The 12,252-nt window shown below is 38.8% G+C and overlaps 1 protein-coding gene across 7 annotated transcripts in view; it reads right to left on the minus strand.

The window, feature by feature from the left end:
* ANKS1B (ankyrin repeat and sterile alpha motif domain containing 1B) overlaps positions 1-12,252 on the minus strand; it is a 321,126-nt gene that overhangs the window by 280,234 nt on the left and 28,640 nt on the right. For all 7 annotated transcript variants that reach the window (XM_053406679.1, XM_053406677.1, XM_053406676.1 and 4 more), the window contains 2 exons: positions 8,156-8,452; positions 250-325 (listed from right to left, as the gene is read on the minus strand). In XM_053406679.1, the coding sequence (XP_053262654.1) occupies positions 250-325; positions 8,156-8,452 (373 nt within the window). The remainder of the gene's footprint in view (positions 1-249; positions 326-8,155; positions 8,453-12,252) is intronic.

Consider the following 12,252-nt stretch of genomic DNA (forward strand, 5'->3'; position numbering starts at 1 on the left):
TTACTCTGAGAGGAGAGGTAGCTATTCATTTGCCTTAACATCAGTAGACATACTCCAAGGACATTAAACATTCTTAGTTCAACTACATTGTCTGTCTGGACACATGGCAATTGGAAACACAGTTTGTTCCACAAGAACCCTACTGGTATTCAGCAAGAAATAGCAACCAGATAAGACTAAATAACATGGTTTGAAATTAGGAAAGTGTGAGATTATTTACAACTCATTTGGAGAATAATTATGATTTACCTGTTTCTAGCAGAATGCGTACCACATCCACTTTTCCAAACAAAGCTGCTTCATGCAGTGCACTCCCTTTTTCTGTCTGGAAAGAAATTAAATACAATAATTAAATAGTTTAACTTACTAGAAATTATCTCATAACTTGTTAACTTATTAATTATCACTATAAAGTATAGAACGGGAAACTGATTGTGTGTGAATATAACAAAATATTATGCATTTTTCTTAACCAAAGAGTACATTCCAATAAATTCAGTGAGACTCAGTCCTCAGAACACAAACATGATGCTAACAATCATTATTACATGGTTCAAAATACCAGCTGCGCCAGCTGGTAATGCTTAACTGATATCTGAATATGATCACCATTTCTCCATAAACGGTCCTCTGACTTAGTATAGTAAACAAGGTGCTGCATGGTCATGTTAGTAGTTTAAGCATCCAAAGGAGATGCTTTTTAGGCACATGCAAGAAGCTGTTTATTCTTAACCCCCTCCCCTTAAACTCTTAATTACTGCTGTGAAACTCATGATTTATAAAACAAGACTGTTTTTCATGACCACACATTTGTACACCATTCCCAGTTGAAAATCCTAAAAGAAAAAGTATACATGATTTTTTAAAAAAACATCCAAAGCGGTTCAAGGACAAGGTCAATCTTGGCAGGTTAAAATAAATTAATCACTTTTTGCATGCTTATACTTTTAAAAACCTGTAACTTAAAGACTGTTTCACTTCAAGTTAATTGTTCTGCATTGGGAGTCAGTCAAATTCAAAATGAAGATTAGTGTGCATGCAAGCAACTTGTTAACTAGTAGATGGACCACCTAGCCAAGCAATTATTTTCTGTACTTTCTGTATTAGGATATTTGTGTATTTGTGGCTTCTTTGATTTGCTTCCACAAACCAGATGCAAATAGTGCTGTTATGCCCACTTATGTGCTAGCAGCTCCCACCAAGGAACATGATGTTGTACTAGTGGGATGAATTCTCATGTTTTTAACTGTTCTGCAAATGTGTTAAGTAGTATCCCTTATCCCAGTATATATGCTAGAAGGTCTCCTCCAGTGTCCACTGGTGAAAGGAATTCTGAAAAATTTAGGATTTTGCTGATACCTTCCTCGTTTGTGGGTTGTTTGACAAAATAGGTATTTACAGAATTAGCTTGCTATTACCATGTACAATAAATGTTTGGTAGTAAATGCTTGTTGTCATTATTTGAAGGGGGAAGTTGGTAACTAGGGGAGGAGAGATTTAAAAAGGGAAGTAGTGTGAATTAAAAAAACAACAACCCATGATGTCGAGGGTAACTTGTGATTTTAAGATGCACATTTGTGAAAGCATCCCACAAAGAGAAACCAAAACAGAGCATTATTGTTGCTTTTAATTTACTTGATAGAAAAATGCGCCTTTTATTAATGCTTCCTAAAATATGAATAGTGTAACAGAAAATATTGTAATATTTCCATATAATAATATAGAATAATGTAGCAAAATGTAATTATATACATTTAATTAAATAAATATTAATACAAACACACTTCGCTATAATTTAAACAATAACAATACTTTTACAAAAAATTGAAATAAAAAGTGAGAAGAATGGTGTAATAGGCAATTAAGTCATACTTAGAGTAGACATTAAACAATGGACTTAGGTCCTTTGCTTTCTGTGGGTCAACTTTCAGTATGATTAACATTGGATAGTACCCATGCTTTTTAACATCAGAAGGGAAGCAAAACGATAACAAATACAACTGCAAACAAAACCATGACTCCTGTCAGGAATGCTTCTCTGGTACTGTAGTACCATGGTTTCCATGGCTGAAGTAATTCCATTTAGGAATTAGAAATTAAATCCAGGCAGTTGCTTAGTTCATGAACTAAAGCTAATGCAGAACCAAGCTAATGCAGAGCTTGGTAGTAGACATCTTCTCATTGTAAATGCTCTCCCAAGTAGCATAGTTGTGCATTGTGGGAGGAAAGTCCATTTCAATCTGTCACCTGATGACTTCTATCACTTCTTTCATATGTTCTGCAATTCACCAAAACAAAGAAACAACATTATTTCACTGTTTTCCCCAAATCAATGGTGATATATGAACAGACTTAAAAGAAATCTTCATATGTGTCCCCCTTAGTTCCATATGAATCTGACACTGTCCACTTACAATCTTGAAAAGTACAGCATTTAGAACACAATAAATGGGAAGTATGGAAATCATACACCCATTTAAGAGTCAGTGACCACAAAATACATTCAACACATGTATGTGGATGTATTATTCCTTCCGGAAATGGTGTCTGTAATATCTTCCTATTAGGGTTGGGATACTCCTGTGCTGTTAGGGTTGGGACTTGCCTGGGTTGCTTGTTCCATTCCATTCACAGGTCATGTTCTGCTTAAAAAATTAAAATCCCCAACACATCTGGTCATGAGTCTGGTGCAAAGCTCTTAATATAGCTCTATAATTGTATATGGGGGGGGGTCCCCATATTGCCCACTTTAAACGTAGTATGCCTGAACTGTATGTGGTACAGAGCCAACCACCTACAAATTCTTCATGCTTTTGGGTTGCTGATCCAGCACACTTCATGACTCTGACGGCTTTGTTCTTTCAAACAAACACACACACAACTTAGAAAAACAGCAGCAAACAAAACATATCAGAGCTGCTTTCAAATGCTCTGCCGAGCAATATAGCCCCCAAACCATCACCCCAGCCATAACCCATGGAACCATCCCACAGGGAATCATGGTCATATATCCCATTTTAAATCTATTTGTTGTGTGATAAGAGACTCACCTTCTGCTCCATTCCATGTATCTCCTTGTTCTTCAGCGGCGGACTTTGGGCTTTAAAATTTCAGTGGCACCCTGTGCAACACCAAAATTCGGCACACCCCTGCCTCTCACCTTCCATTGTTTGTCATTGTTGCAGCACCCCCTGTGGCACTCTCTTGGCTCGGTGCCCAGTGCGAGTAAACCAGGGGCACTCCCCTAAATCTGCCTCTGTCATTCTGTTCCACTCCTCCAGGCTTGTGTTAACCAGAAAATGGTGTCTTCCATTTGCCCCCATTCTTTTGCTAGACAGGCAGCAATCTGTCACAAAATAGCAGTATCCACATTTGCTACAAATTCAGTCATGTACGACAGCAACTTGGACTACAGTTCTCAGAGGCATCTTGTTCAACGTGTCCATACTCTGACTGGGACATAGAGCAAGAGCTTTTTAGTGGTGGAGTGGTGGCACTTCAGTAATAGAAATTTCTTCCCAGAAAATTCATTAGACGAGTTTGATTTACTTCAGCAGGCATTTGGGAGTCTGGCCTGAATAAAATATTTTTTCTCAGCTGTTTAAAGGCTGTTTCATGTTGTTCATGATCCTGTATATTTAATTGTATACATAAAGTGAATTCTGTGGTTTATTATTAGATTTATTGTAAGCTTCTTGGACATATGTTGATCAGATAGACAGACAGATAAGACTGTCCTTCAAACATCTGGTGTCTTTGCTAAGGCTATGGTCTTACCTCAGTAATGGACTGGATGAGAACCATTAAACTGAAGCTCAATCCACATAAGACTGAGGCACTGTAAGTGAGTGGTTCCCTAGGCCAGATGGATGGGAGGTTGGCTGTTCCTGAGGGGGTTACACTCCCTCTGAAGGTGTGGATACACAGTGGGGGGTACTTCTAGGTCCACTGCTGTCTCTTGAGGCTCAGGTGGACTTAGTAGCATGGAGCTTTGGCTGGTGGTTCAACTGCACCCTTATCTGGACAGAGATTGCTTAACTTCTGTCATCTGTGCTCTGGTGACCTCTGGATTAGATTGCTTAACTTCCGTCATCTGTGCTCTGGTGACCTCTGGATTAGATTACTGATATGTGTTATATGAGGGGATGCCTCTGAAAACAGTTTGGAAACTTCAGCTGGTGCAGAATTAAGCAGCCAGGTTGCTCACTGGGGCAAGATGATTTGAGCATATAATGTCCATCCTAGCTTGACTGCACTGGTTGCCAATTAGTTTCCGGGCCCAATTCAAAGTGCTGGTTTTGATCTATTAAGCCTTAAACAGCTCCAAACTGCAATACCTCAAGGACCACATCTCCCCATATGAACTAACCCAGATACTGCAATCATCATCCGAGGCCCTTAGTCATGTGCCTCCTCCGTGAGAGGTCCAGAGGGTGGCAACATGAGAACAGGCCTTTTCTGCGGTGGCTCCCCACTTGTGGAATGCTCTTCCCAGGTTGGCTCACCTGGTGTCTTCATTACATATCTCTAGATGCCAGGTAGAAACATTCATCTTGTCCCAGTTTGGCTAATTAAATAATCTACAGGTTTTTTAAAACTGTGTGTGTGTGTGTGTGTGTGTGTGTGTGTGTGTGTTAACTTACTATGTTATGTATTTTTGAGTTTTTATATTGTAAACTGCCCTGTTATCCTCGGATGAAAGGCGGTATGGAAAATTAATAATAAATACATACTACATACATACTACATACATAAGCCTGCTTCCATTATGGTATTTCCTTTACGGTTGACAGAATTGCTTCATTCTATGCAAATAAGAATACAGTGCATCCTGAACATCAAGCAAATTCAGGACTTACTTCTATTTATGATCAAGGAAAATGAGTAAGTAGAAACATGTCATTTTTTGTGAAAGGAAAAGAGTTTCTTACAGCAAAACTTCAGATTTGGATGAAATTATACCTACTTTCTGTGTAAGCTAAAAAAAATGCTAATCAAATGCATCTTAAATAAAAGGTGACCATGGGCTCAAACACTTTGATCTTTGATTTCAAAAATATTAGGGAGGGATTCAGGTGTGGAATGAAGTTTTGGATTATAAAATAAACATTATCAATCCACCCCATGCATTGGTCAGATGAGAGCAAACATGTTGGGTTGAAATAACCGACAGAGGCAAAGCTTTCCTTCACAAACAGCCCCACCCTTGGGTGAAATGCTTAGTAAATGGAGCTTAGTGTACTCTTAGGGAAGTTCAGAATTGCCCCAGTCTGTGTAGTTCAATCAGGTAATAAATTAATTTTTGAGGTCACAATTCTTGGAATTATTAGGATGGCCATGTCACTAAAAGTAGATTCATTTGAAATTTCAATCTATCAATCAATCATTTTATTTGTATGCTGCCTTCCCAAAGTTAAAACCACGTGAAAGGTGACTTACAACATATAAAAATACATAACTACCAACATAACAAAAGTAGTCATAAACAATAAACAAAACATCAAAAAGCACACAACCAAATTTAACAATTTCCACATAAATCATAAGATTCAAAATAAAGATATTAAAAATTAACATCAACAACTGTATGTTGAACAATATCCTATGTTCATTTGTGAACAGAGGATGTATTTCATGATGCTTATTCTGCAACAAGGAAAACATTTTCTATTGAATAATGAAGGTATGCCATATTCTGGTAGAATGACTGAGCAGTAGCTTAGATGGAATAAATTACCACTCTGGTAATGTACAGAGCCTGAGAGAAAATACTAGAAACCATAGTGTAGACTTGGGCTACTTGTCAACTTCAGCTGTTTTGGTAACTGAAAATGTTATTACTATCAAGGGTGAGGTTTTCAATCCTGGCTTTGTTTGGGGGGGTATGCAGCAGTACAACTCTGTGCTTACATATCATTCAGAGAGAGTTCTCACCTGGAAACTCAAGTTGGGTTCAATTTTTCGTCGGCTGGCTCTTCTATGAAAGAAATAATCCTGCACAAATTACTAACTACTGCCCACAATGAAGGTTTGATATTTGACCTACCGGAGAGGAAGGGCCACAAATAGAGCTCAGCCTGGGTTGTGAGAGCTTCAAAAATGAAGCGGCAAATGACCTTGAAGCCAAGTGACTGGGTTCTCTATATATGGTGGTTCTGGCTGAAATGCCTAGGTGATGATGTACATAGAAGAACAGAATATTGCTTGGAAAATAAAGTTAAATGTTTCACCATAAAGTGTTGTGGGAACATGGTAGAAATAAAACTTGTCCTGAAACAGAAAATAAAAGAAAAGCATAAAACTGGGAAAACAAAACTGGGAAAACTAATGGCTAAAGCAATACTAATAATCAAGAGTAACTGACAAATAAAGCATTATAAAAAGAGTGATTATTGTAACTTGGCTTAAAAAATTAACATCTGTGCAATAACTATTAGTAGATACATGATTATATTACTTTTTACTTCTTTCTCTTTAATAAAAAATGCTTTTATTCTTTATGTCAACATGTTTATAGAAAACCAATTCATCAACAGCAGTAAATGTCATATTACGGCTATTGCTTCACTCATCCTCTTTCAGAGCTATATTTTTAAAAAAAAGCCCTCCTACAAATTTGTCAAATGTGACCTTTTCCTTTCACACTTGATGTGTTTTGTCTGTCTGGAACACTGTAGCTTCTAAATAAATGTTAGTACCACACTATTAATATTGCTGCTTGAGACACTCAAGCACGCCCAATAAGGTAAAGCATGCCCAATATGCTCTACAGGCAGAGTAGAAATATGGAATTCATTCCTAGTTGTAGTTCTTGTACTTTATAGAGAGAGATATGGTTCTTTCTATGAACAAACCATAGCTTGTGGGGGGAAATACCATAGGACGCACCTTGTTTTAGAGGGGGAGAACAAGAAAAAAAAACCTCCCCCTCTCTGCTCAGCGCCCCTTCAGCGAAGCAGCATAAGAAACAGAGCCCCTTCCATTTCTCCTCCTGCTTGGCTGAAGGGGCGCTGCGCAGCTCTCCCTCTCCTTCAGGTGGCTATCCCTGAAGCCTGGAGAGCGAGAGGGGTCGCTCTCGCTCTCCAGGGGACCCATCTCGCTCTCCAGTCTTCAGCAAAAGCAACGCAAAGTCTCCGGAGCGTGGAGGGAGTGCTCCCTCTGCGCTTTGGAGGCTTCGCGTTGCTATTGCTGAAGCCAAGGAGCTTGCATTCGCTCCATAGGACGCACACACATTTTCCCCTTAATTTTTGGAGGGGGAAAAGTGCGTCCTATAGAGCGAAAAATACAGTAATTTGTAGAGCATTTGCCTTGCATGCAAGATGTTGCAGGTTCAGTCCCTGGTCTCCAGGTGAGTTGGGGGGAAATCTTAAACCCTGGAGTGCCACTGCCAGTCAGAACAGACAATACTGAGCTAGATGAACCAATGTCCTGACTTAGTATAAGGCAGCACTCTATATACCTATTATTCAGATAATTTTCAATATTCTGCTTCTTTTGCAAAGCAACATCACTGAAGCATTTTCCCTATTTTAATTTGCCAGAAAAGTAAACAAAATTCCACAATTAAACACTTTAGAAGTATACTTGTCATTTATTACTTGTCATCAAATAATTTTACACAGATATTAGAAGATGTGGCATTGAACATGATCACCTGAAGCAAAATTTTCCCGTTTCGAATCCATAAATGAAAACAACTCAATTTATTCATAGCCACTAAATAAATCCCCCCCCAATTAACTTCATGTTGTCTCCAAAAGTTACTGAGGATCAGTAACTGAGCAAAACTTTGAAGGAAGTCATAAAGCTGGGAAACACCCCCTCAGAACACGTTTATTTGCTCTTACCTATTGCTGGATGCACTGAAACAGCTGTTTTCAAATGAGCTTTGAAACCATAGAAAATATGGAAGAGAAGGAGGAAGCATCTGATATATATATGTCAGAAACACATATTTGAAATATGCCAAGGAGACACTGAACACTGGTATAATATGCTCCTGGCAGTCAAGTACAGAGCCACTCCAGTTGCAAAGTGTAGGTTGTACTTTGTATTTGTAACAATGAAACATAATGAAAAACAATGTCATCTCTTTATCTAAATGGAACAAAACAAAACTTTGTTTAAATAATAATTTTAGAAATTGTATACTAACGTGGCAGCTGACATCCATTCCAGCTTCTAGCAGCACCTGTACAACTGCTTTGTGACCATTACGTGCAGCAAGGTGCAACGGCGTGTGTTTTCTTGTGTTACAGCTCATCAAGTTTGGATATGCATTGATGATCATCTTCACTACTCGCAGACGGCCATATAAGGCTGCCAAATCCAATGGAGTCTCTAACTTGCTGTTTCTTATTGTAGGGTCTGTAAGTTCTTCAAGCAAAACTGCTACTACTTCTGAGTGTCCATATTGGGCTGCACAGTGTAAAGCTGTTTCGTTTTCATTGTTCTGTTACAAGAGGAAGGGGAAAGTCTTGTCAACAACAGTATGATGCTTGGCATAGTCTTTCTAAGTATCTGATTTGAGCACACTGAAATAGATCAAGATACTATTTCCATAATCAATTTTGCCAATAGTCTGAGTCAGAAAGTTCTGGTGGCTTGGTTTCCCCCCTCTACTACAGTTCAGGAAGCCTGCCTCATCCCTACAGGAGGAACATAAACCTCAGCAAATATGTGGTCTCATCTGAATGCAGCTCTGCAGATTATGTTAATTGCTTACTGAAGCTAATTCAGACACAAACATTTTCTTGCCCAACTCATTTTCTTTAAATAGTTCCCAAAGCTGCCAACAAATGAAAATGTACAGAAACACAGCCAAATAACTCAGTTTTAATGCTAAAAGGAGGGTAGGATTTTGCACATATTTGAACAATCAAAATACTTTTAGTCTTAACTATAGGAACTAATACTCAATTTTGTATACAGAGTTAATTATTTGTATATATGACTTAAGGACCTACTAATTGATGAAAACCTGGGTTACACTGTTTTTGATGGCATTTACCTAAAACTACAAAAACTTTAGCTGAGATCCTAGGATTTCAGTGTATGAGCAAAAGGTAATAATTTCTATATATTCCCCAAAAGACATTATGGTGGATCACCGAGCCCCTTGACACCAGTCTTTGACAGGTAAATGAAGAGGAAACTGATCACACCCCTTCTCTTACATAAAAACAAATTTAGATCCTTTGGCCATGGACAACCAATTTGTCCTTTTGAGCAATGTGATAGGCTGACACCTGCTCTATCAACTCCAGGTGGTTTTGGATAACAGTAAATACTTAGAAATTTTTTTAAAAAATTGTCCAGCTTTTGTGTGCATGCACACTTCTTCAGATACCTGAAGAAGATAAGGTGCTACTGGGCAATTATTTAATATTTCAACTGCTTCAGACCAACACGGCAACCTACCTGAATCTAGTAAATACTTAGGTCCATTCTAGTCTGGGGTCAGGCTGCTTAAGGGTCAGAAATGTGACTCTAGTTCTTCTTGGATGGTCCCACTCAGAAGGTAGTGCTGAAGGATTTTTGCTCTGCCCCATGGCCAATGGCTAGTGGGGTTCCACAGGGGTCTAATTTGCCCCCTCCTCATTTTTTAACATTTTAACATTACATGAAACTGCTGGGAGAAGTCAAGTGAAAATTTGGGTTGCATATCATCAGGATGCTGAGGACACACAACTCTACCATTTCTTTCCATCCTCAGAACTCAGGGAGACTGTGGAAATTCTAAAGTGCTGACTGGAGGCAGCACTGACATGGATGCAATCAAATAAACTGAGGTTGAATCAAGTAATATGGTGCTGTGGATGGGGAGATCCCCAGCTCTTTGGGGTAGCCCTTCCCAAGTACACAGGCTGAGAATGCTCCTGGATTCAGCACTGCCTGGGGAAGCCCAGGTGGCACTGGAGACAAGGAGTGCCTTTTACCAGTTTCAGCTAGTATGCCAACTGTGCCACTATCTAGAAAGGATTAACTTTGCCATAGTGATCAATGCTTGAGTCACATTTGTATTGGACTACTATAATGCACTCTACAGGGGGCTGCCTTTAAAGACAATGAGGTGCCTTTAAAAACTCTTTAAGAACTTCAGATGGTCTAGAAACCCATTGCCTGGATCGGTAAGATAGGTGGTCATGAAGGAGAGGCCCTTCTATATAATGGATCCACTGCTATGGAACTCCCTTCTATTGCATAAAATTTCTTAATTGGAGGCTTTTCCAACAGCTCCAAAGATCCCTCATTTTTCTTCCAGATTCAACGTGCTGGCTGAATTAGTTTATTCCTGGCTCCATTTAAAAAAAGTGGAGCATTGCTGAGTGATAGATTTAAGTTTTTAAAAATTGTATTATTGGTTTTTGTTCTTCAAATGGTAGGTTACTTTGCAAGGGCTGTGCCCAAAAGAGTAGCTCCAAATACTTTTAAAAATACAAGTTCCATCTCTTGCACAGTGGAATTTTGGCTTCATATATTTAAAAATTCTCTATGTAATAAGAACTATTTTGTATTGTACCATCACATAATTCATATACATAATTACCCTAATAGAATGTAGAAATAAGAATAGAACTTCACATTTATTTGCATACACAAGTGCAAAAAAAAAATCACTACACAAATATTTCACAATTAGATAAGGAAATGTTATCATTTTAAAAATATGTTTAAAAATTAGGCACAGTAGCTTATATAAAGGTTTGAAAGACTTGTAATAACACACATTTATTACAATTCACATTTATATTTTAAGTATATCATATGGTGATAAAATACTCATTTGACAACACAAGTTTATTCATGTCTAGGTAAAGGTAAAGGGACCCCTGACCATTAGGTCCAGTTGCGAACGACTCCGGGGTTGCGGCACTCATCTTGCTTTACTGGCCGAGGGAGCCGACGTTTGTCCACAAACAGTTTTTCCGGGTCATGTGGCCAGCATGACTAAGCCGCTTCTGGCGAACCCGAGCAGTGCATGGAAATGCCGTTTACCTTCCCGACGGAGCAGTACCTATTTATCTACTTGCACCTTGACGTGCTTTCAAACTACTAGGTTGGCAGGAGCTGCAACCGAACAATGGGAGTTCACCCCGTCACGGGGATTCGAACCACCAACCTTTTGATCGGCAAGCCCTAGGCTATGTGGTTTAGACCACAGTGCCACCCGTATCCCTTTATTCATGTCTATTTAGAAGTAAACCTCATTGAGTATCTGGAGCAGTTCAAAGCCCTGGACAGCAAGGTAGAACAGTGTGGCAGATCCACCACTGCATCTGAAGCCCTGATGGTCAAAACAAAAGGTGGTTGATTAGGGCATGTTGAATTTTCAACTTTCAAATTCCAAAAATAAGGGGACTTAATAAGTTCCACAGTGGCCCTGCTATGGTCAGTCTATAGAGAGGTGTTTGAAACAAGTCACAGAGGCAGCAGGGAGGGTGTATACACACAAGAAACATGAGGGCTACATCAGAGGCCAAGAAGCAAGATGGCAGCTGATGTCCAAGAACGAATCAATGCAAGACTTGATGAAACTTGTTGCTTAAATTTCTTATTAACATTACTTTCTAATGTTCTTTTTTGATTACAAGGTAATGCTGTATGTTAAGTAGGATATGTTTTATGCCAAAATTCTATTTTTATAGCATTACCTGACATTTCAGATGGTAAAATTAAAATTCTTTGATTTTTTCAAGAGCAGTTTATGTGTTTTGTAACCAAACATAGATTTACCAAGCTAAATGTTGTCCAGTCACAAAAATAATAACAGATTTGAATTCCTTACACCCAAAATCATATTTTTAGGTCATCTCACTAAAGAATTTTGCAAAAAATTTCACCCCCAAAATGACATCCCTAGTGGATGGCTATTTTTCACTTTTTGCTCCATCTTTGGATCTATGCAATCCACCAGTGACCCTACCTAGCATCCCCTAGCATCTCATTTTTATGTCTTCCAAAGGCTAGTGCCAAAGGAATTACCATCCATATGCACCCACTGTGCTTTTGGTGGTTGCAGCAAGGCCTGTGCAGCAGCATAGCACCCCTGCTGGGAGGGTATGATAAAGAGACACCTCTGCCTCATCCTAACTCATTCCAGAACTGTGGATATGGGGGAGGGGGGAACAGTATTGCTCTGCAAGCATGTGTTTCGAAATAAGGAACACTAGATATTTATTTGATGTTGATAGTAAAATATCATAGAAATTGGAAATATAGTGGTACCTCGGGTTACATATGCTTCAGGTT

Source organism: Podarcis raffonei, chromosome 10 (assembly GCF_027172205.1).
Source record: "Podarcis raffonei isolate rPodRaf1 chromosome 10, rPodRaf1.pri, whole genome shotgun sequence".
Classification (NCBI taxonomy): domain Eukaryota; kingdom Metazoa; phylum Chordata; class Lepidosauria; order Squamata; family Lacertidae; genus Podarcis; species Podarcis raffonei.